The sequence below is a fragment of the Hakea prostrata genome, chromosome 1, assembly GCF_041222555.1.
Source record: "Hakea prostrata isolate BN-2017 chromosome 1, UWA_Hpros_2, whole genome shotgun sequence".
Taxonomy (NCBI): Eukaryota; Viridiplantae; Streptophyta; class Magnoliopsida; order Proteales; family Proteaceae; genus Hakea; species Hakea prostrata.
In genome coordinates, this window is record NC_142600.1 from 17,290,969 (window position 1) to 17,316,805 (window position 25,837).

Below are 25,837 nucleotides of genomic sequence, written 5' to 3' on the forward strand. Positions count from 1 at the left end.
AAGATCATAATAATGTGCATTTTGGTTTCATACTTGCTCATTAATCACGCTCAGAGGGTTAAGCCAATAAACTTCAAAAAAATATTTTAATTCTTTCTGTTTTTTTCCAACACTCAAACAATTAAATAAGATCATTTGAACATGGCCGTTATCAGTCGTAGAGAAAAACGAATAAATGTTTTTGTGTTCCAAGGCCGCCCAGTTTGAATACCACATTTTTTTTAATCAGAGACAAAATAGTTAGATACGTATACCTCCACCAAACTTGGTTAGCAAGGTTTTTATTGTTTATTATTATTATATTTTATATCCAAATAAAGTAAAGAAGAAAAAATAATGCTACCTTGGCTCCCACGTCTGAATATAAGAACTCATTTATTAGTCTTGTAAAAGTGTCTAAATTCAGATTTTTTTTCTTACTTTAAAAGGAAAACAATCTTTTACTCTACAAGTGAAAGCACAAGATCCAAGAGAACCCAAACCCAATCTTTCTACATTTCTCCTGCAATGGGGTGAGATAGATGAAGAAAAGGGAAGATGAAACTTAAATAGCGATTGGGTTCTCTTGGATCTTGTGGTTTCACTTAAGAGTAAAAAATGGAATTATCTTTCGCCCTTGGATTGGTATATTCCACATGGCACACTCTCACATCTCAGTGGGCAATCCCTGGGAGATACTCTCCTGGAGAGAAGCCAAACCTTGACAACTCTGTCAAAGTGGATGACAGTATGACACTAATAACCTTTTATAGGAGCAGCTCAAGTCAATATTCATTACTTGTGACCAAATTGGTCATCTTGATGGTTCCATTTCAGTCCCTTCCCAAACAATCATCACAGATGGAACTACAACTCAAAACCCAAGATATACCAATTGGAAGGAAGATCACTTTGCATATACTTGCATTAATGTAACACTAACACCATCACTCTCATTTCATATACTTGATCTTGCTAAGTCTCTTTCACTACAAGAGTCGAAAGAGGAGAAGCTTTTCACTGGGTTTTTCTGATCAAAGATTTTGACGGGACAGACGTGTTCGGAAGAAGCAAGATTAAACATAAGATCTGCCATGATTAGGGGGAAAAAAAAATAGATAAGTTACTGATGAGAAAGTAGACTTTGCAAGTAACTCTCCACATTGTCAAGCCCACAGAGCTCCTTCACAATTGGCATGGTTGCAGGGACCTTCAATTGGAATGTTGAAGCAGACCCATCTGAACCTTTCCATGAAAGAAGCTGGTTCCTAGCTTCAATAATGGCTGCCCTTGTAGCACAGTGAACTGAGACTGCCAGAAGCAATGGTGGCTCTCCAGAAGCTGCAAGCAAACTGAGATGTTTAAAGATTGTATATAATAAAATATTGTACCAGTGCCACTGTACTGATGATACTTTATAGCATACCAAACCGTGCATGAACTGATCAAATCACACTTTTTGCTAATAATTAAACCTCATATGGGTCTCCGTCTGAATTGAGATTGGTGTGAGATGATGTTACCCATCCAATACAACCTAGCTGATCTATGACTCAGATGATCAGGTGGGGCTCAATGAAGGGAGGTCAAAGTATTGATCATGGGATTCCAGATCATTAATAGAAACAGTGGTGATTAGAGATTTTACCTTTGGAGGAAAGAACACGATTTTCATGATGTTCACTATTCAGTATCTCAACATTGAGCTGTTTGGGGATTGTGTCAATGGTTGGAATCTTGTAAGTCCACGTGCCTTCCGACACCACCAATCCATCTGAATTTGTAAGGTTCTCTTCCAGCATGAAAAATCCTATGCCTTGAACAAAAGCACCTTCAATCTGCAAAGGTAATTTAACATGAGATGTTGAATAACATTATTGTCATGGTAGTTGAGACTTGCAACACATGATGGAACAGGTCCTTATAATCCTATGATCCTGGCCATTCTTACAAAATTTTGGCAGCTCATCAGAACTTATCTATAACATGTACCAGCTATTGATGCTCACACTGGAGCTTGTCGCTCTGTAGTCTCCACCTAGGAGAACTTCGATTGCTATTAATACAAAATTGTAATGCCATAATATAAGCCATTGGATTAAGTGAACAAAAGGCAGACTTAATATAAAAAAATCAAGAGAAAAGTTTTGCTGTGGGGGGATGAGTGAAAGCTAAAGGAATTGAAATAAGAGTTAAGGTACAAATAGGTTTATCCAACCTGTCCCAAATCTACTGCTGGATTAAGGCTCTGTCCACAATCATAAATGATATCTGTCCGCAAAATAGTGGTTGCTCCTGTGAGCAAATCAATTTCTACCTGCAATACACCAAAGGCAGTGTAAGCACCCAGCTCTTCAACAAGTGCTATACGGTTACCAGAAAATTGGTAACATAGGATGTGCAAGCCAGAGTTTGTAGTGGTCTCCACTTCCAACTGGTGGGGGAGGTGGCAATGTAAATGCAAGACCACTGCAATGCATGGACCATATGTGGCATTCCACTAGCAATGTTATAACCCGTTGCACATCGAACTATATCATGAGATAAAAATTTCAGCATGCAAGCTGGAATTGATTGTTTCTACTGTATGTAAGGATTGTATAGAAGAAAACCAGAAACGAAATTGAAATTAGGAAAACCTTTGCCAACTCACCTCACTCATGGCAGCACCGTAGTTTAGATACTGGTTGGAAGTAGGATCAGGAACATAGAAAGTGCCTGCTGACAAATTAACAGATTGGTGATGCGCCTGCAAGGTATGAATGTATGATATGTGTCAGAGAGATTATTCTCTAGTTCATATCCTTTCTGGAAGTAAATGTTTCAGCAATTTATTTTTCTAAGCATCCCAATTTTCCACATTTCCCTATCATTTAAATCACCATAGTGGAGCTATGAATAAAGGCACTTTATTTACCCATGGTTGTGCATTGTATTTGTCTCTTATTCCTAGGGAGCTAAAGGTAATTCCATATGTTGTGTTGGTGAAGTAGGATAGCTGTAGAGATTCATTCTCTCACACACAACATTCTACCATCATCTCCTCTTTTTATTTTCCTCCTTCAACCTATTAATCTTATTTCTCTTATTGTTCTTTCACAATCATTGACTTCCAACTCACATCTTCTGTGACCTAAATCTCATCCATTTTTTTGTATCCAGTGTATGGCATGCCTAGAACTTCATTTAGCAATCACTTCTCAAGATTTTACTAAGTTATACCATCTTCATTCCCAAAAATCTACCAGGGCTCCAACATAATTTTCTTAACAATTTCACAAAACTCTTGGAGTATATAAAATCTGTTTTTATTGCCATAGGTTCAGATGAGCCCCGCCAGAAATATCCTTTCAAAATACGATGTTCAACCATTTGAGGATTACGAAATGTTTACTTTCTCTAATTTTAACTACTAGAGAAGGGTACAAGCAGAGAAAAATGATTTGTTCCATGTCTTATGTCAAATTATTTCAGCGTCCACCATGCTAACCATCCTTCGTACTCTCCAACATATTCTGTAACCTCTGTTTCCAGGAAGTAGATTCAGATGATCCTATTACTTTAACTAAGTGTTCTCTTAATCAAAATAGACACTGACCATTCTGAACTGTAATATATAATGTTAGAAAACAAGCATTAAATAATCAAAACAGCAGCTGAACTTAAACAAAGAAAAGAGAGAAGAAGAAGAAGAGAAGAGAGATGAAGAACTAGTAGAAGAGGCTCGTGATTCTTGCTTAAGAGTCTAGAATCACAGAGCACTTTTATTTATAGCTTCTAATGAATCTAATACAACTTGAGAGATAAGTAATTGTCCTCTAGAAAAAGGAAACAAAATATTACAGCTTTAGTAACTTCCTAACTCCTAAAATAGAAAGTTCTGAAAATAGAAACTATGCTTTCTAAAAACTCCCAAAACTTATGTAGCAAGACTCCCACATTAGAAATAGAAAATATAATAAAAACAACAGCATAATACTGTTCACGTGAACAGTAAAAGCTGTTTTTACTGTTCACGTGAACAGTAACGTGAATAGTAAAACTCCCAAATTTACATATATTTCAACACTCCCCCTCAAGCTGGAGTGTACACAAAGAAAACTTCAGCTTGTACAATAAGAATAAACTTGAAAAGTAGCACCAATCTTGAATCGTGTAGCAATGGCAGATGTCGATAAACACTGAGAAAACTTCACCCAGGAGATAATCAACACCAACTTAAAAAAAAACTTTAATTCTTCATTGCAATAGAACCATCCAATATTGAGAACAATCGATAATGTTGAAGACGAACAAAGTCCATAAGTATAGCAGGATCAAAGACACTATCCATATAATGCCGGTAATAGGGAGAAATATCCACACTAAATCTTCAAAATTGTAACTCCAAAGTCCATATAAATGCTTCGCAAGAACGCAAGTAATAGGTAGGCAAAAGGCATTATCCACGTAATGCCGGTAGCAAGGAGAAATATCCACAGTAAATATTCAAAATTGCAACTCCAATGTCCATATAAATGCTTCACAAGAAGGCAAGTAACTGGTAAAGTATGGGTAGGTAAAAGACAATATTGATTACTGTGGACCAAGTTGGTAGCGTAGTATGGGATACTACGGACCAAGTAGGTAGGTAAAGGACAATATGAGTTACTGTGACCAAGTAGGTAAGGTAAAGGACAGTATGAGTTACTGCAAACCAAGTAGCTAAGGTAAAAAACAGTATGGGTTACTGCGGACCAAGTAGGTAAGGTAGAAAACAATATGGGTTACTGCGGACCAAGTAGGTAAGGTAAAAGACAGTATGGGTTACTGCGGACCAAGTAGGTAAGGTAGTATGGGTAACTATAGATCAAGTAGGTAGGTAAAAGGGCAATATAGGTAAAGATAGGTAATGATATTGTTGTAGAATGCCATAAGTTGAGGGCAAAGATCTTCACTAATAATATCCATTAGCACATCTTGAGTAGATATAGAATAATGTATCATTCTCCCCCTCACGTGTAGCATTACACGTGGACAATTAATGATGACCAGTGACAAGCATCTTAAAAGTATGAGCACAAAAGAAACCCAAGAAGGAAAAGTAGCAGCCACAGAGCAGTGTATTATTCACCAATAAAGCTGATCAAGCAGCAGAAAATCGTCTCACAGGACAAGGTCTTGTTCACCAAGGGGGAAAAAAATTTCTGGACCACCGCTAACCCTTAGGCATGAGCAAATTAGATCAGGAAAAATAAATTTTATATATATATATATATACCGGGTTTGGATTTTTGTGGTGGGTTGTTGCATGTTCTTCGTTCGGGGGGAGGGGGAAGGGGGAGAAATCCTATTCCTAGAGGAGCACCCGAACTCTCTAATCTTGCAAAATAAAACAACCTCCTCTCGGAGCACCCTCAATTTATAAAAGAAGGAGGGCTTGTAGAAGAAGACGGCATCCGCGGATGCCAGAAACAAGATTGATGGCCATGATTAAGTCTTTGGATGCGCAACTTCAGGATAAAGTGAAGATAAGGTTGGTGGGATAAGATTCCTTTTAACCTGACCGCCGATTGGAGGCTTGATTCTTGACCCTTGATGTTGCATTGATTTGATAAGCTTGCTTTACACCATTGGATGCAAATCTCATCGAGTGGATGTAGAAATTATAGATGATGAATCATCCGGGGCATTCCAGGCAAGACACGTTTCCTATTGGTCGGTTCAAAATGATTAACCCAATTTGGGAGCCGGGTTTGGCTGGTTGGTTTTATCCATTTGACCAAGCCGGATATGGCTGGACCATTCTTAAACGGAATGATGAACCGGTGCCCTTCGAGGGACATATCGGACTATTCGGGCCGGAATAGTAACGGTAACCCATATTTACCCGGGTAAAAGGGGCGATATTATCGCACGACACGGACCATTCTTTGATGCCGTATGGTTAATGGTTTCCCATCTTCGCATCCTGGGAACTGGAAGGATTGTTTAGGCGAAGGCCTTGAATGATAAAGAGTTATGCAAGATACGCCTTAATCGGTCCGGTTTGGCTTAGGAGCCGACGACACGGATGAGATCGAAACAAGACGTGATAATTACCAAGATCAAAATTGGACCAACCGGTTCTTACAGGATTCGTGAATCTCCGGGAGGTTTCATCAATACGGGCTCATAGATACGAGCCCACTTGCGAAGATGTCGATGGTTAACATTTCTCGAGAATGGTGGAAAAGACAATGTTAAACGGTCCCGGTCAAAGAGGGGATTTATTGGATGGTATCGAAAGGTGGAGTATTGGTAGTTTTGCATCCTGAAGAATTCACGGGTTAGGAAGTCGGGGATGGAATTGAATTCTCCTTTGATATGCTCAATGTCAAAATCAAAGGGACAATAATGCTTGCCAGGAGCAAAAATCTGTTTTGAAGCAATGTTTTGAACATCTTTTTTCAATACTTGTTTTGCAGACGCAATCAACACGTACTAAAAATTTGATTAAGTAAACCGTTTCAAATTTTTGAATGCATAAAACAATGGATAAAATTTCTTTTTAATAGCTTGTAATTCGGGCCGGATTCGGACTCGGAGGTGTATTGGACAAGTACTTCTTTCCTTGATCGATCTGTTTGAGGATACCTCCGAACCTAGTTCAAAAGCACGTTCAACGACTTTGGGAAGGTCGGGATTGGCAAGGCTAAGACATGGTATAGCCTTGACCGGGTGTTTGATGGTTTGGACAGCCTTGGTATGGTTCGGTGACCACGGCGTTGGATTTTTCTTGAGCCGAGAATAAAGCGGCTGCAATGGGATCCAATTTGTGGGATGAAATCCCAACATAGTTCAAGGCTCCCAAGAATCTCTGCAGTTGGGTTTTGTCAAGGATAAGATCGGGGAATTTGTCGGCAAAGGCTAAAGACCGTCGATGGGGACAATGGTTCCCTGGTGAATGTTGTGACCTAAAAATCGAATCTTTGTTTGGAATAGTTCCATTTTCCTTAGAGAAATGACTAATCCATTATTTTTCATGATTTGATGGAATTTGTTTAAATGTTTGATATGTTCTTCAATGGATTTGGAATACACGAGGACATCATCGATGTAGACCCAGTGAAGTGTTGGTAAGGATTGAGGATGTTGTTCATAATATTCTGAAATTCACTTGGGGCATTTTTAAGGCCAAAGGGCATTACCTTCCATTCGTAATGACCAAAGGGAACGATAAAGCGGTCTTGTACCTATCTTGTTCGTGAACCTGGATTTGCCAAAATCCAGACTTCATATCAAACTTGGAGAAGATGGTTGCTTGGTGTATTTTTTGAAGGAGGTTCTTTTTGTTTGGAATAGGGTACCGAATCCATTCGAGTACCTCGTTCAAAGGTTGGTAATTGATAACAAGTCGAGGGGACCCCTCTCTTGTTCAGCTGGACCATTGACATAAAATGGCACAACTCCGGGGGATTTCATCGAGGGCAGATCAGCCTTTTACGTAATAAATCATTGATTTCGGTTCACGGGCCTCCGTAACTCGTGAGTCATCGGACAGCACGGGCCTTTGTTGGTATTTGAGTTTCGGAAAAGCCTTTGATGTAAGGTAGTCTGACAATGTGTTGCTTTCGATGCCAAAAGGCATCAGGAAATTCAGAACAGAGTTCCTTTTCAAAGATATTTTTGAAATGTTGGATTTGTTTTTGGATAAATGGTTCGGACAAACGTTCTTCAGGACGTTTGTAGGTGATTTCATTTTGTAGAAATTGGAGCTGGTGTTCTTTGGCTTGGATATGATTGATTTGGCTTATTTCACGAGCTTGAGATTCTCGTAAGAAAGCAAAGAAAATTTGTTTACCTTGGATTTTGGTTGAAATCCCCTTGTTAGACACAGTGAAGGGTTTAATCATTTCTAGGAATGGTTGTCCAAGGATGACATTGGTGATGATATCTTTGACAAGGATAAAGACTTGTCGAAGACATATTTGATTGGTGCAAATATGGACATTTGACAATTTATAATTGACACCTAGACTTTGGCCATTGGCACCAGAAAGTCTATGGGTGGTTTTCTCATAATATTGAGTAGGGACAAGTCCTTCTTTGATACAATTGGAGGTTGCACCAGTATCCACTAAGGCAATGATTGAAAGTTTAAATGATTTATTGATGATGAGATTAGCCTCAACATGCCATTGTTGGGAATGGATGCTATTGATAAGTTGGTTCGGATTAGGGACACAAGGCAGGGTAGTATTGGTGGGATTGTTAGGAAGTTGCTTTTTAAGGAAGACAAGTTCCCTTTTGAGCAGTTTAACTTCACTCTTGAGGTCATTAGTTGTTGTTTGCAAAGTTTGATCGTCTAAATCCTGGGTGTGTGTAGTATGGTGAGAATTATGAGTAGTAATGTCCTTATTTTGGATCATATTGATGGTATTGTTTAATGGCTTGGTAGGCTTATTGTTTAAAGCTTTGGTATTGTTGTTTCGATTGTAAGGTGTAAAGGGTTTGTGTCGTTTCCGATACTTATCTTTATACTTACAAAAGCTATTTGTTATTCGAGGGTAATGATGGGTATTGGTGTTATCAGTATTGATTTCATGGAATGACTCGGTGATGGGCACACTTGAATCAGATCTAGAATCAAATGCATCCTGAATCGTTTTGATTCGGTGAATGGTATTGGAGGCAGAAGCTTCTGCAGGTGTTGCAGTAGTATCAAGAATGATGAGGTTGCTTAAACGGGATTCAATCTCGTTAAGCATTTCAGATCTGCTTAATTGTTCAACATTTTTAGGACTTCCATCTTTAAGGCCTTCTTTGTTTTTAAAAGGGGCAGCTAAAACATCTATACCTTCAATTTTTAATATGATTTGGTCCTCTCGGGGATGGTCAGAGGTTATTGTTTCTTTGGTTCTGTTGACGAGGCAATTCTTGAAAGGGTAAATTGTTTGATTTATGGTTCTATTATTCCATGGATAATCTATCTGATGTTCCTCAACATAAGAGGCAAACCAGACAAAGAATCTCATGTTAATTTTGTATTGTTCCATGTCATGATACCAAGCATCACGAATCTGAATTTTTTCAGAAAGGTTAAATTTATCGTTAAACCAATCTTTCCTAAGGGCATTGTCAGGGCTACTAAAGTCTTGCCGAAGCAATTCTTTATCGATCGAGAAAGGTCGATCAGACATAATCATCATTAATGAAGAATTCCGGGGGAACTTCCATAGCCGAAGGAGTCGGTGACCGGGTCAGCTTGGCTGTCCTCGATTGTTCATATTGGTCTCCCTTGGTGTAAACACCATGGGTAATTTGGTTGTTGGTAACAAGGTTGCTGAGCCTGATAGTAGGTTCAGACCTTAGACTACTAGAGTCCGAAGGAATGCTTGAGCAGGAAGCTCGGATGGTTGATGATATTTGATAGACGTGAGGATTCACCTGTAGCCTCTTGGAGAGGTTCATTCGGTCAAAAGACATTGTTACAGACCAGATTGGTCCTGGGTTATTGATGCAATGGTAGAGGCAGGTCTGACCTGAGGCTGCACAGCCTGAAAGGTCCATTGTGCGGGAAAACTAACCTCTTCCCAACGAACGTACTTGGGTTGAATCGTTCTGATTGGCAATCAAAGCCTTCAAAGAACTCCGTCGTCCTCTCGGTGGATTTCTTAAGGGCCTTAGGGGCTCAGATTTCATAACCTTGTATTGAATTACGCAAACTAAGGAAATTGGTATGGATCCAGGCTTCATGTCGTAACCATTGGTTTGGAGGTTAACAACTAATGAATCCAAAATGTTTTTATCATCAAGGGATATTGTTAGATTTGGGAAATGGTTAAAGAAGATTGGTCCTCGACAAAGACTTGTCTCGACCGCCTAACAGGGAATCCGAAATTGGGTAAATCTTTGGTCTCTAAGGGCCAAAATGAGGGAAGTGTTTAACCCTTCACGGTGGAGAGGCTTAATTCCTATTTGGACACATCCAAAATGGATGTAATTATGCTGTTGTTTAAGGTTGAGAATTGTTTTGCTCGCAGAAGAGGGATTTCTTCCAATTCGGAAGAAACACGAATTGTTTGTTCAACGGTCTTAATGGTTTCTCTAAAACCGAAGATCGATTGTTGGTAAATTTCTTTTTGGGTACCTGGGCATACCCATCACGCCAAGGATTGGTTAAAGTCATTATTCAATTCTTCTTGGTTAAGGATATTGGTAGCCAAATTGGTCTCCCGCGGTTCACGAGTTGTTGAAGACATGCTTCGGGAAAACACACTCATTTTTCAAGCTCTCTCTTTCCGTCCTAAAAGAAAGGGGTCCACTTAGAGAAGTCTTCACCCGTCACTAAGACCTAGCACAAAAGAGGACTTACACACCTTCTGCCTCACCTCTAGGAATCAAACCATGACGGTCTTTTTTACTTCTCGGATACCCTAGCCAAACTATTAGGAAGAAAATTAAAAGAAAGAAAATAAAAGTATGGATTTCAAAAGCATATAAACAAAACAGTAAGTCAACAGGCGGAAAATCCAGCCATCAATATACCCAAACTAAAAAGAAAGAAACAAGGTATGAACAATATTTGGCAGAAAGGAAAATATGCATAAAGAAAATTATAGGACAAAAGGTAAAGAATTGAAAGAAGTGATAAGCAGGAAATGCAGAACAGAATTTACAGAAAATCTTAGGTGGTATAACCGACCATAAGAAAATGATATAAGAAAAATAAAGAATTTAAAGCAATAATGAAATTAAATGCGTAACAGAAAGAAATTTAGGCGATAATTCGACCATATGCAAATGATGCAAGAAAAATAAAAGAAAGGTCGGCAGAGCCATCCCTTTCATGCATAGATGAAAATGACAATGCATTGATGAAAAGATAAGGTTACAAGGAGAAGGGTAACCGGAGCATTGGTGAGGGTAACCGGACTTACACGAAGAAAGCTTGGGTTACACCGGAGTTGTTCTAATCATACACCACGCCTTCATGGCTCTGATACCAGGGGATAGATTTGGATGTTGTTCATAATATTCTGAAATTCACTTGGGGCATTTTTAAGGCCAAAGGGCATTACCTTCCATTCGTAATGACCAAAGGGAACAGTAAAAGCGGTCTTGTACCTATCTTGTTCGTGAACCTAGATTTGCCAAAATCCAGACTTCATATCAAACTTGGAGAAGATGGTTGCTTGGTGTATTTTTTGAAGGAGGTTCTTTTTGTTTGGAATAGGGTACCGAATCCATTCGAGTACCTCGTTCAAAGGTTGGTAATTGATAACAAGTCGAGGGGTACCCCTCTCTTGTTCAGCTGAACCATTGACATAAAATGCTGCACAACTCTAGGGGGATTTATTGGGGCAGATCAGCCTTTTACGTACCAGCTTTGAATCTCAAAATTGCAGTAGTCGCTGCAGCAATCCACTCAGAAGAAATGCAATAACAGTAGTTGCAGTAGAAAATAATATCAAATCTCGGACCATAGCAACAACCTTCTGCTAGATTTAAAACTCTAAAATATCTTATATGAAGGAAAAGTAGTCCTCTAGGTCTTTGTAGAAGTTTTAGATAAAAAGAAGGCTAAACTTGATTCTGAAATAAACAACGGAAGCAGTAGTAAAGCAAGAAGGTAGCAGCAGAATTTTTCAGAAGAGAGAAATTCAATGAAACAGGGGTACTAGTATACGACTTGCAACTAAACTTATAGCACAAACAATGGAAGATAATACTTAGGTCTTGCAATCCGAATTATGGGCATATCTTTGCAAGAATCAAGAGGAATCCCAAGACATCAGTATAGTGCAGATTGAACTTCAGATTTGCACACAAAAAAAGGGTAGTAGTAGCTTCAATTGAATCAAATAGGTAGACATATCCCCAGAAAGCTTAGGGCCTTTTTGTAGTATTAATACATAGATACTTGGTGCTTCAAAAGTTAAGTTGATTAAACTTGCTCTGATACCATGTTAGAAAACAAGCATTAAATAATCAAAACAGCAACTGAACTTGAACAAAGAAAAGAGAGAAGAAGAAGAAGAGAAGAGAGATGAAGAACTAGTAGAAGAGGCTCGTGATTCTTGCTTAAGAGTCTAGAATCACAAAGCACTTTTATTTATAGCTTCTAATGAATCTAATACAACTTGAGAGATAAGTAATTGTCCTCTAGAAAAAAGAAACAAAATATTACAACTTTAGTAACTTCCTAACTCCTAAAATAGAAAGTTCTGAAAATAGAAAGTACCACCAAAATAGAAACTACGCTTTCTAAAAACTCCCAAAACTTATGTAGCAAGACTCCCACATTAGAAATAGAAAATATAATAAAAACAATAGCATAATACTGTTCACGTGAACAGTAAAACTCCCAAATTTACATATTCTTCAACATATAATAAACTTTCTTTGTGGCCAGATGCAGCTGTACGGGATGACATATGCTCCAAGAGTTGTCTAATTTAATATGGTGAATGATATTTGATAAAGATCAGCTCAATATTAAAATGGTTGAGAAAGACCACTTGGGGCCAAATTCTATGTATTAAAATTTAGATGGTTTTCCCCCAAAAGTTGGAACTGCATTTAATGAATACATTTTATGTACAATTGCTGATGTAGTCTAAACAAATAGTATCTTTCAGGTTAAAAACTGATTGAAACAACTAAGCATCCGTTCTGCAGTTCAGATAGGACAATCTACCAAGTGAGAAGTTGGAGGAAACCACCCATACAAATGTAAACAAAACAGGTTCCTTCTTGTAGTAGATAATTAGAGAATGTCCAATATAAAGATATCATCCAACCCAAAACCAAGCTTCAAAGGCCCTTCCCAAGGCCTTAATATAGCAGCCGCAGACTACCCTAATAATGTGGGAGCACCCCCTGTGCTGGGTTGGTTTGGCCAATGCCAAAGCTTGGCCAAAAATCTATTCTCAAGTCTGGCTCAGACCAGAACTCACAGGCACTATTCAGAAGTGAACTTTGCCTTGCTTCTTCTACCTTTTTTAAGTACAAAGGATAATAAGGCAAAGTAAATAATAGATCAGCGGAAGAATCTGGTGCCGAAAGCTTTTGCACAAGCAGGAGTCTGGGAAGGGCAATCTTCCTACATGGCCTTGCCCCAGCAATTTATTCTGAGAGGTTGTTTCAATTCCTTGACCTCAGGCTACAACTGTGGTATATCGACTATTGTGCCAAGGCTGCCTCCTAAGTAACTAATAGGTTAAGGTTATATAAATATAATCAGTACCATCATAATCCTGTATTACATATAAAAAGAATCATACATGTTATATACCAGTCTTCTTAGATGTATCAGTAATTGAGAGATCAAGACTGTTCCCAGCCCACCCACCAAGTAGTCTGTGAAGGCAGTAGTAGCACCAGGTTATGGTCATTGCATGTACCTGATTTTCTTTCATCTGGTCTTGGGTAGAGTTTGGCTGGTTGAGCCCCGTACGTAGCCCATACTTGGAACCTCATAACACAAGAAATCATATGCTATATAAAATTTAAAGGTAAAATAGTTACCTGGAGAATTAACATATCCCATGAGACTGTATCCATTTGTTTCTGCAATATTTCCTTGACAGGTGTTAATCGTTCGACCAAGAAATCACAGCACTCACGAACTGCAGCGCAGCATGACTCTGATGTGGTGCTTCCACCAGTTACTCCACCTTGCGCCAAGCTTAAGCTATCTGCTTGGATAACCCGTATTTTCTCCAAAAGGTCTTCACCTCCATTGTGCAGTACTGGACTAAGACTAAATGCCACCATTTGTTTCACCTTGGTCCACAGCCCCTGCCCAATTTCAACTCCTCCAACTTCAACCACGACAGACCCATCATTCAGGATGCCCACTCTCCCTGCTGTTGTCCTCACTCGCACTTCATACACAGCAGGCACCTGGGAAATGCCCCTTTTCTGCCATTTGTTGCAGCTATTGAACTGATGTATCTCTGCAATCCTTTGTTGAAGACTTGAAGAGACAGCCAGTTTGTCAAAAAGTGAAGGCAAAGTATACTCAAAAGGTTCCCCTGCAGCATGTTCGTAAAATAGCTTAAGGCTGTCATATGAGTGGAGATTAAGGTTCCTGACAGATTCAACCTCCATGGAAAGATAAGATGCAACATGCTCAATCACAGCCTCTGCAATATATGATCCCTGAACATCTCCTGGGGCTCTCATGGCCGACTTACTAGTATGATTTGTCTTGCAGACCTTTACGTCAAAGGAAAGAGCTCCCCAATCATACTTTTTCAATGCACCAATGATGGTGAGAGGAAAGATTGGACTCCAATCTTCAGATATACCTGCATTAATTAATATGTCAACATGTAGGGCTGTAATCTTCCCATTTTGTTTGAACCCTAAACTGTAGTTAATTTTCATAGGATGTCGTCCGCCTATCATTGTCATATCAGTCCTACGATTGAGGTAAACCCGGACAGGACGGCGTAATTTGTGTGCTGCAACTGCACATGCTGCAGCAACCTGCAAGTAGGTTATGTAACATACATTAAACACGGAAGGGGGTATTCTGTTATTTCAAAATTTTCAATTTTAGGTTTTTCAAAGGGTGGGGATAAACATCTGGAATAACCAAAATCTCATAAATTGAAGGCAGAAGTTCTGATGCGTGGCTGTGCCATGTGCACAGCCTGCATTAAATGTAATCAGAACCAGAAATGACATAAAAACCATTAACAAGTGCCCACAAACCCCCTAACCTAAAATTAGTGGAGTTAATAGATGAGTCTCCCCTGTATGAATACCGATCCCTGAATTACATAAACAAATGGTCACAACTCCTAAGACCTGAGTAACATTTGGCAAAGAGGAAATCCACAGAGTCCACAACCAATGTGACAAAGCATGGTTATTAAAGCGTCCGCCTAGGCATGCCTAAGCAACAAAGCGGTTTTTGAACCGCTTAAATTGTTGCCGCTTAACTAACGGGCTGATTTCTTGCTTAGGCACTACCGCTTTGCCACCTTTTGCATCATATTGCCGCCTAGATGCTAAAGTAACCGTTTTTTTACATTTTGTAATTTGTGCATATTATTTTTTCTTTTTTTAATCATAATTTATTCTACAATGCCGTATATAAATTTAAACATGTGAGCCATTTCAGAGTTGAGGCCCAATTTGCAAATGAACTCCAAGGCCCAAAGTGTCTGTCGGCAACAGAATGTGAAGCATGAGCTATATTCAACATTGATAATCAATAAATCATTAAATAAACAATAACTTGGAAATCGGAATAATGAGATCTATTAATTTATCATGTCGGCATTGTTTGATTAAAAAAAGGGGAAAATCTATACATCAATTCTGATTACTGATCTATGTACAAGAGTACAAGACACTTATTTGGCGTCGCACTATCATAGAGGTAAGTAAGAATGTAAAATTACTACTTTCATTTTCATTTTTCACATTGATTACTGATATAGTACATACTATATAATTATTGTTATGAATCTTATGATGCTTGATGAGATGAAGTTATGTTTTTAATCTTTTTTTGGATAATTTTCATAATTGTGATTCTTGAATGTTTTTTTTTTTTTTTTTTTTTATGAATGTGATTGTTGAATGTTTGTTTAGTACTTTAGTTTATTATAAAAAGTATTTGTATTAAAAAGTAGTTTAAAAGTAGTTATATTAAAAATATTGACTAAACCGCTTTGGTCACTTTAAAGCCGCCTAAGTGCCGCTTAGTCGCCTAATCGACAAGACAGAGCCCCAATCGCTCTGGTCGCTTTGCCGCTTTAATAACCTTGTGACAAAGATTTTGGAAAATTGGTATGGGAATCCTTGAGTACCATGAGTCAATGGGTTATACACAAATTTCATATGCCAACCGTAGTTGTCACGGCATCTAGGCCAGCAAGGCATCCGAAAGGGCGGGATCAAGGCAACACTTGGACGCTACCAAAGCACCTGGACGTGCGATGGCTAGGTGAGGCCTTGACAATTATGATGCCAACAAATCAGATGGCTCACAAATAGCAACCATCTGTTGCATATGTCATTTTTAAGTAATCTATGAACCTTTTTATGAATGTACCAAGAAACTCACCGGTAATGATTGTTGGAACAAGTTAACTATTTCAGCTAGGAAACATAGTAAATGGGACCATGGTTTTAAGTATTGGCAAGTTTCATTTCATATCAGTGGGTATTGATACGATACATACCAATGCAACACTAATTTTTTAACAAAATAATTCATCAATCAATATGAGACTGATACCATCTGATACACTGATACTCCATCAAACCTAAAAAAATGAAGTGGTAAGATACAAAATAGGGAGCAACCTAAGGCCTTGGATAGTGGTTTTTACTTCAATATAAGTTGGAGGCAATCATCTAGCATAAAAAAATGACCTATTTCAACAAGTTCTTGGGGATTTATAGTGCTCAGATCACAGATTGAAACAGATATAGACTAAAAGTGGCAAAGTTGCATATATCTCTTTCTTTACTAACATTTTTTTTTGGGGGTGGGGGTGGGGGGGGGGGAGGGGGTTGTACATCAATAGAATACGTAAATGTGACTCTAATCCTTGCATCAAGCTGATAGATATTTACATGCTTATCTTCAGCAATCTTGCATCTCTGATCAAGTATGATACAATTACTACCTAAAATACCCCTCCAATATGGTACCTGATACCCAGTGCCTATGCCTAAATCCTTGGGTGGGACGGCATGACTATCAATTCTACATGTTCACATTGCATATGCAATAGTGTCCACTTTCATGTTCATACATTGATAAGAAATCCAATAACTAATCCAGGAGGGGAAAAAAAAAAACAAGATTGGGAAAACAGATCTAGGGAACAAAGATGAAGCTGGTGTCAGGCAAAATAGTTCCAAAAATCCCTGAAACTTAATCCAGAGTTCTAGAGAATATGCTAGATGGCACACTACCATATACATTAGCCAATGTAAGCAAAACACAGTATGATATTGGCAGTAAGAACAAGCAACGATATAAAAGTGTCTAGCAAAATTCAGAATTTCCCTAAGTTTCAGTGCCAATGTAGCTAATTCAGTGCAGGAGAAGAATAGGTTTCATACATACAGGTTTTGCAATGCTGGATTTTTTTATATTTTTTAAGTACATTTTTATCTCAGGTTGGGCACAAAGGAAGGGGGAAAATCTATTTATAAGATAGCTAAGATGAGGGATAGGAAGAGTAGAGATCTAGTCCACGTTAGATGTATTAAAAATGGAGATGGTAAAGTATTAGTTTGTGAGGAAGACATTAAGAAAAGATGGAAAACCTATTTCTCTAGTTTAATAAATGAGCATTCTTCAAGCACTTATGATTCGGACGATTACACCTTTCACCAAGGCACCAATGTCCGAACTTATATACGTAGAATTTCGATGTCCAAACTCCAAAGTAAAAGAAGCTTTAAGGAGGATGAAACTCGGCAAGACACAAGGTCCTGATGAAATCCCAATTGAAGTATGGAAGAGCTTAGGAACCCATGGACTAGTTTGGTTAACTAAGTTGTTTAATAAGATTATGAGCACAGGGAAAATGCCAGATGAATAGAGGAGAAGCGTCGTGGTTCCAATTTAAAAAAATAAATGAGATATTCAAAGTTGCAATAACTATAGGGGCATTAAATTGATGAGCCATACGATGAAATTATGGAAGAGAATAATTGAAACCCGTTTGAGACAATTAACTACAGTTACGGAGAACCAACTGTTATCGGGAAGATCTACAACAGAGGCTATTTACCTTATTAGGAGACTTATGAAAAGGTATAGAGAATGTAGGAAAGACCTTCATATGGTATTTATTGACCTAGAAAAAGTTTATGATAGAGTCTCTAGAGCGTTAATTTGGCAAGTACTAGAGAAAAGAAGTGTTGCAAATAAATATGTAGATGTAGTTAAGGATATGTATGATGGTTCGGTGACTAGTGTTAAAACAGTGGGGGGACAAAGTAATGAATTCCCGATAACAGTTGGGCTACACCAATGGTCAACTTTAAGCCCATATCTATTTGCACTAGTAATGGATGAATTAACCAAAGACATTCAAGATGAGGTCCCTTGGTGTATGCTTTTTGCGGATGATATTGTGTTGATGGATGAGACCCAAGTGGGGATTAATACCAAATTAGAATCATGGAGAGTAGCTTTGGAAGGTTTTAAACTTAGTAGATCGAAGACAGAATATCTAATTTGTAACTTTAGTCATGATCGGGCAGATGATGAGGTGGTGATACCTGATGATAAAGAGATTCCTTAGAGTGATTGTTTTAGGTACCTATGTTCAATCATAAGTAAAAGAGGTGATTTAGAGGATGAGGTTTCCCAAAGAATTAAAATAGGGTGGATGAAGTGGAAAGGTGTGTCCGGGGTCTTATGTATCGGCGTATTCCATTAAAGCTTAAAGGAAAATTTTATAGGACCGTTGTTCGACCAGCTATGATGTACGGTGCAAAGTGTTGGGCTGTTAAAAACAATCATATAGATAAACTCAGTGTAGTAGAAATGAGGATGCTAAGATGGATGAGTGGCAAAACTAGGATGGATAAGATAAGAAATGATCATGTTAGAGTTGGTCTGGGAGTTGCTCCCATAAGTGATAAGCTTCGAGAAAGTCATTTGAGGTGGCACGGCCACGTTCAACGGAGACCTATAAATGCCCCTGTATGGAGAAGTGATATAATCCATATTTAAGGAACTAGAAGAGCTAGGGGTAGACCTAAGATAACCTTAGGATAAGTGGTGAGAAAGGATATGTATAGCTTAGGCCTTGTATCTAGCATGGCCTTGAACAGAACTGATTGGAGGGCAAGAATCCATGTAGCCAAGCCCATTTAGTTGGGACAAGGCTTATTGTTGTTGTTGTTGTTGTATGAACACTTATCTTCCTAGGAACATGAAGCAGAACACAGTTTTAGTACTTAAGAGTTAATAAGAAGCCAGCCATATGGGGGGGAGGGTGGGTCTCATGGCTGGCAATTGCATGATTGACTAAGAGTTCCAAGGCACAGTCACTTTTTTTTTGAGCTGATGGTGGATTTATTTCTTTATTCTTTTTTTTTATTTTAAACTTATGACTATCTGACTATTTCAGTTACATTTTAGCTGAACAGTTTCTGTTATTTTTGTTCCTATACAATTTCCATTTGCTTTTTAAGGGATTCAAGTAAAATATTATCTTTTGAAATATGTATAGCCTTAATGAGGTTAATTTGGAAAAAGCAAGAAAATGGACACTTACTGGCATAGCCCTATAGCTCTTTCCACCAAATCCTCCTCCAACCCTTCTTGTAATCACACGGACATTATTTTCAGGCACACCAAGGCAGCTAGCAATTAGCACCTGGGTATCTTCAGGGCCCTGGCTAGAACTGTAAACCACTATACAATTGTCTTCATCTGGCACGGCAAAAGTAGTTTGTGTCTCCAAGTAGAAATAGTATTGTGATTCAAGCTTGATCTGCATATTGTCATAAAATTGTTATCAGTATGAAACCACAGTTTTAGAACAGAGTAAAGTCAAGGCTTAAAGGACCCACCTTGGTTTTGTTGGTTTTGTTTGACATTCATGACTCATATTACCATGGAACCCATTATTAGTATGCACCATAGTCTCTAAACTTGGTTAGTAAATCAAAGGTCAGAAGATCCATCTGTTAGTGGTTTGTTTTTCTGTTGATCCATTCGTGGCATGGCTATACCTCCTTAAATTTGACTAGCAAGAAAACTGAAACTGGTGGAGGTAGTGATTCATTAGTATTAGCATTTTTTTACGATGCTTATATTTCCATGTCACATTATTTTCTTTTTCCACTAGTCAAATAGTTATATCATGTGAATTTCAATTGGTACTGAACCCACCCATCTCTATGAGGAGAAAGTCAAGCCTAATTGTTCCAAAATAATGTGCTTTTACATCCTTTTCCACTGCAAATAAGAGTTCAGGCAAACACCTACCTGGTCTTTGATTAGGTCCAAGTTGTGGTCCAGATTCTCAACTCTACCTAGAAAAGACGAATAAATCTAAATGTGAAGTACCTCCTCTGAGAGAATTCTGTGATCAGCTTCTGCCATCCCTTTCGAGAAATCACCAACTTGCTTTGGGTAATAAAGTGGAGTGAAAAAGCTGGATTTCTCAACTGCCTCTTCTACCGTTAATATTGGTGCTTCAAGACCTTCAATGTCATAGTCGATTACTGCAGTACCGGCTGCCATGTCTGCATGTTTCTGTGTGTCTGCAATCTACAGAAACATTCCACTGATTAAATTAGTAGAAAACAAGCAAGTGAAAGAAATAGATCTAAGCATATGGCAAACACATCTAGAAACCAGAAGAAATAAAATCCAAGTGTTACTACCACAAGAGCAAGTGCTTGGCCCGCAAACTCAGTAAGACCATCAGCAAATAGTGGTTCATAACCAACGGACTGTAACATCCCTATGTTCTTCCCTCCTGCTGGGATGTCTTTAACAGAAATAACTCCCAAAACTCCACGTGGTAGTGATGTAGATGCGAACTTAATACCCTTTACGTGGGCCAAAGGTTTCGTGCTGTAGATGAATGCTCCATGAAGGCAGTCCTTTGGAGAGGGAATGTCATCCACATAGACAGCCTCACCTATATGATTATATGGTGAGATTCAAGTGTTGCTAACACCAAAAGATTTTTTCCATGTTTGTTGAAGAATACAGTAAAGAAACTTAATAAAAATAATTAACATTTAGACTTAAGAAATGCCATTTAACATCAAGGCAAGAGTCAAAACAATAACAGAACACGTGACCTTCTTTTTCTTTTCTTTTCTTTTTTTGGGTGGGGGGTGGGGGTGGTTATGTGGGAACAGTCCCAGACAAATATGAAACACTAGAGATGATGACATCTTTAACACTAAAAAGTGTGTCCAGACAAGGTGTTCTTTAAAGAATCCATTGCTTATTGGGACAGGGTGTAAGTAATTGTGATGTTCATAGTAAAAAGGAAATTGTGGTGTTCACAGGTACAATAGGAAAGGGATATTTCATCTCAATTACTGTAGGAATAACAAGTATCGGCATGGGTGAAACATAAAACTTTGTCAGTAACATTAAAATCAATAAAAGGTCGAGATTAGTAAACGGAGAAAGGTAAAAGGCCCTTTTTAACAGTTCAGTAATACAAACCAGAAGCTTGGATCTCAGCCCCAGTCTTTTTAATTGGTTCACCAACTGGATGAAACTGCCTGTTAACTTTCACCAACTGCTTTGCGGGTGAGAGAATGCTTGGCCCCTTATTCTGATAAAGATGATTCTCTAGCCTGGAGGACTTATCTGGAAAACTACTGATGTTTCCATTCAAGCAATTATTGGAAATCCCAGTTCTAGCTTCCACCAGTGGATGCAAAAATTCAAAAAGAAATGCAGCCACCAAGCTTAATCGATAAGAAGGATGCGAAATTCCCTTCGCAGGAACCACAATTTCTTTGAGTAATTTGATAGCCTCAGATAGAACAACCACATTCAAAAACTTTCCAACTAAAAACTCCTCCACCTTCCTCACCCTTATTGCATGTTTAGTCCCAAATGTGCCAAAGGCCAGCTGAATGCTTTCGAGAACTACACCATCTGAAGTTTTAGATGAAGAAACCTGAGCCAAGAAAGCTGCATTGAGATAGGGCAATGCATTCCCAAGTGGCCGTGGAGCAGCACGATATGTTTCGAACAGTAATTGAGTTTTGCCATCTGATGAAATGTTATTAACCGGTTCCCAACTTGGGATTGTAACACTTATAAGTATGGTTTCAGAGTCACATGGTGGCATCTCCAAGAATTCCTCCAACGTAAGTTTTTGTCTTCTGCAACCTGTCTGTATATCTACATGTGAACCAGCAGCAAGAAGTATTGTAGCGATATCTGAGGGGAAGTGATTCTTTTGAGCCATAACCAAATTCCCCCCCAAACTTGCACTGTTTCGGATGAACACTGATGCAACCTTATCCATATGGTCAGCAATTTTTCTGAACAAGATTGTGGAGCGAAACCCACCATCTTTATCTTCCCTCAAAGCCTGAATTGCTTTAGAGATTGTCACAGTTGCTCCGATTTCAATCCCAGTGCTATCCCTTCTAATGACAGAGAGACCAGGTATATTTCGGAGGCTAATGTACATATTATAGTGTTCTAGTTCCTTATAATAGCCCGTACCCGTGTTGCCAACTACTAGCTTCACTCCTGCTCCGTTCTCGGTTAATTTCGACTTCAATAGGTTCTGAAGCTCCTCTATACTGACAGGATTGTACCACGAAGACTCTTCAGAATCCAAAAGTTTTTTGGGATTCATTTCTTCTTTCAAGAATTCGGGGAATGTAGAGATCTCATTCCGATTGTTATAAAGTGGTAAGTTACCCAGTTTCACATCCTTACCATCCCCCTTTTTCCAGAAACAATTAAGCCCCAGATCCTCCAAATCAACGTCAGCTGCAAAGCTTTTACAGGCATCTGCAATGGGTCGATAACCGGTGCATCTACAGAGGTTGCCTGCAATAGCTTTCTCAGCTTCTGCAACCGTAAGCTTGGAGAACCCAGAAGGAGGGTCCGGCCTCTGGGTCTTCTCAGAATTAACAAGAGCAGAGAAGAAGGACATGCACATACCGGGAGTGCAATAACCACACTGAGAAGCATGAAAACCAGAGAACCTTTTGTGGATTGGGTGGAACCCAGATTTGCTGTTTCCAAGGCCCTCTGAAGTTGTAATTGAACATCCATCTAGACTGCAAATAAGGGTCAGACAAGAACTCACAGAGGATTCCTCAACCTGTTGAAGGACATGATCGTACCTGGAGAGAAGAACAACACAGGCACCACAACCACCTGCAAGCAGATAACGAGTCACGGTGGGAATTTATATTTGAAACGTATTATCTAATCTTGCAAAACTTCTTCTTCTGTTTTTTTTCCGACTCGCCGGGGACCGAAAAGAAATAGAACAAATTATATGTACACACCCCTAGATTTATACATAATTACATCTATATCCTTTAAAATTTGTTCTATTAGAAATGTCTTTTATACCTTGCATTTTGACTTGACTTTTGACTTTTGACTTTTAAAAATAGAAAGACATATTTATCCTTTCTCTTCTCAAAACTCATTGATTTGAATTTCTCATTGAATAATTAACAGTGTCCACACTTCCAGCTCCATGGGTCTGCTGAGGCCTGGGCCTGGGCCAGGGTTGGCCCAGGTTGATATTTGGGCTGGAATGAATTGTGGCCCAAGCAACCAGTTAATAAGCCTTTATTCTGATATCATCAATTAGTTCAACTGTCTGGCATTCTTGGCTCATACCGATCCCACTCGGGAATTGTATATTGAGAAAATAGAAAACAGAAAAGTGAGAGAATGAGCTTCTGAGTAACGTCAATTTAAGTGGGTTTCATGATTCATGTGAAATCTCAGCACAGTAGGAGCTAGAGAAGGGGATTAATTTAAACCAAAAGAATAAATAAACAAATATAAAGAAAGCAAGAGAAGAATACTTTGAGCACTAGAGTTGGAAATGATATAATAAATTAAGCAAGCAAGATAAGAGTGCTCTGAGCACTAGAACTGAAAATGATATAACAAAGCAAGCAAGAGAAGAGTCCTTTGAGCATTAGAGCTGGAAATGCTATAATATAGTGATAAGGTCTGTGAGTTTGAGAGAGTGCTGAGATTTTTTTCTTTTTGGTTAATCTCAAGAAGAGTGCTGATCAGACTGAATTTTTATATGGAAAAACATTTGCACATCAATGCATTTATATACAAGTAAGTGGTTGAAAAAGCAACGAAACTAGAAGTGTTTGATCTGTTGTAGACTGTAGATGGGTTTCAAATCCCAACTCTTCATAAAGCTTTTGATTTGCTACAATCCCTAACTGAGGAAATCAAAAGACACCAACCTCAAGCAGTAGAACAGGTGAGAAAACAGAAAAGTAGAGAGAATAGCCAATTTTGCAGCATAATTTTGTACCAAGAGCTAAAATTAAGAACCACAGATAAAGGAAGCTTTGCATTTGGTGGATAAACAGTAAATAAAAAATGAGAGAGATCAGAGATGTCAGCTAGTAGGACTTCAAAAGAAGAAGTTATTACCTTCACCACAGCCAAGCTTGGTTCCTTTGTAACGGGTCTGAGTCCTTATGAATTCAAGCAAAGTAGTGGAAGGGTAGACCTTTGACACCTCAAACCTCTCACCATTAACAGCAAAAACCAGCTTCTGCTTCAACTCCTGTGTCTGTTCCTCCATTCTCTCTTTCAGTGCTGAATCTGCTGATCACTGAGATCACTGGACTTGAAATATATATAACTACAACTTGATTGGAATTTCTGAATGATTTAAGCAGTAACCAAAGAAAACTCCATCTGGGCTTTATATCTCTTTGGAAATCATCACAGCAGAAGCTTAGTGGATCTGCTGATTAAAGTTAGTGGGTGTAACAAATGCATTTATCTCCTTCAGTTATTCTTGGTTTATACGATGAGTTAAACACATCAGTTCTGTATTGCATGCGATGGGTAGGGAAAGAACATCTAATAATGTGCATTTTTGATTTCATGGCAAATCTACATGCACTGCATCATTGTTCTCCCTCAGAGGAGTAACTAGTGAGCCAACAAAATTTTAAAAATGTTTTAATTGTTTCTCTTTTTTTCAACACCCAAACAATTAAATAAGAACCGTCATCAATCCTAGAGAAAAGCAATATATACTAGTTTGAATATCATATTTCTTTAATCGAAAGAGTTACTCAGTCGCAGTCGGTAATGACCCACAGGTCCCACACTTTTCAATTAAAGCGTCACAGATTTGATGCTTCCCCCAATCGAAAGAAAAAAAGAATCAACAGAGACAAAAATGTTAAAGTATGTTGTCTGTAAAACATGGTTAGGAAGCTTTTTTTAAATTTATTTTTTATTATATTATGTATTTAAATAAATTAAAGAAGAAGAAAAAAATGCTAACTTTGCACCCACGTCTGAATATAAAAACCCACTCACTAGTCCTCTAAAGATTTTCAAATCCAAAATTTTCTTAGGTGAAAATATATTTATCTAGTAAACAAATTAGATTTAGATAATTGCTTATTAGATAGGATAATATCCAACTAGAGAAAAATACTTTTAAAAAAAAATTAAATGGTATCTCAAAAAATGACATTCTATCACTTATGCGATTAAATCGATTAACCTTAATTAATAACATGAATTCATTCTAAATTCCCATCAATTATCCATAGCCAATTGGCTAAATTATAGCTGATAATCAGATTCGAAAGGCTGATTAAACAATTTTTTCACTAAAAATAGGCTGATAATCGGATTTCAAAACCGGTAATGGGCATCCGGAAATTGAAAATCCAAAATGATAATAGACAATTAATAAGCTAATAGTTTATTGGATTCGGATAATCGGATATCTGATAAAGTTCCATATTCGAATAAGATAACAGCTTTGCTTATCGGAATTAGATACGTATAGTAATACATCCGAGCCAAATTCAATCTGCGAAAGCGTACGTCAAGAACAAGTTATTGTGCGTGAGAAGTATACCAAAAAAGAAAATATTGTGTGTGAGACCATATCAAGCATGTAGATAGTGAAAACATCCTCTGCTGTGCACAAATGCACTTAGATGCCAAACAATAGGCTGAAAAAGCAAAAAAATTATAACTCTATTTTGGATTTTTCAGCCTATTGTTTGGCATCTAAGTGCACTGTTGTGCACAGCAGAGGATTTTTTTCCATGCAGATAGGAATTGATCTATGGATATTGTTGCTGCTGTGTAAGGCCCATGGATACACTTTTGGCCCATTGGGGCTTGTTAAAGCCCAAGTTGGATCATTCATAC

At 38.2% G+C, this 25,837-nt stretch overlaps 1 protein-coding gene across 1 annotated transcript; it reads right to left on the reverse strand.

Moving 5' to 3' along the window:
* Positions 1 to 578: 578 nt before the first annotated feature.
* On the reverse strand, positions 579 to 24,621 carry LOC149027948 (indole-3-acetaldehyde oxidase-like). Its single transcript, XM_089167247.1, has 10 exons — positions 24,080 to 24,621; positions 21,131 to 22,816; positions 20,329 to 20,588; positions 20,009 to 20,212; positions 19,212 to 19,430; positions 13,471 to 14,436; positions 2,633 to 2,728; positions 2,198 to 2,296; positions 1,628 to 1,817; positions 579 to 1,320 (listed from the first exon to the last, which is right to left on the reverse strand). The coding sequence occupies exons 1-10, from the start codon at positions 24,231 to 24,233 to the stop codon at positions 1,103 to 1,105; spliced, it is 4,092 nt and encodes a 1,363-aa protein (XP_089023373.1). The 5' UTR covers positions 24,234 to 24,621; the 3' UTR covers positions 579 to 1,102.
* Between the last annotated feature and the right edge of the window lie 1,216 nt (positions 24,622 to 25,837).

Coding starts and splice junctions, on each gene's coding strand:
- LOC149027948 (XM_089167247.1), bottom strand. CDS start 24,233: ATGGAGGAACAGACACAGGAGTTGAAGCAGAAGCTGGTTTTTGCTGTT. Junction 20,213..20,328: donor GCCAAGCACTTGCTCTTGTG/GTAGTAACACTT, acceptor ATGTTTCTGTAG/ATTGCAGACACACAGAAACA. Junction 14,437..19,211: donor AGAGCTATAGGGCTATGCCA/GTAAGTGTCCAT, acceptor ACCTACTTGCAG/GTTGCTGCAGCATGTGCAGT.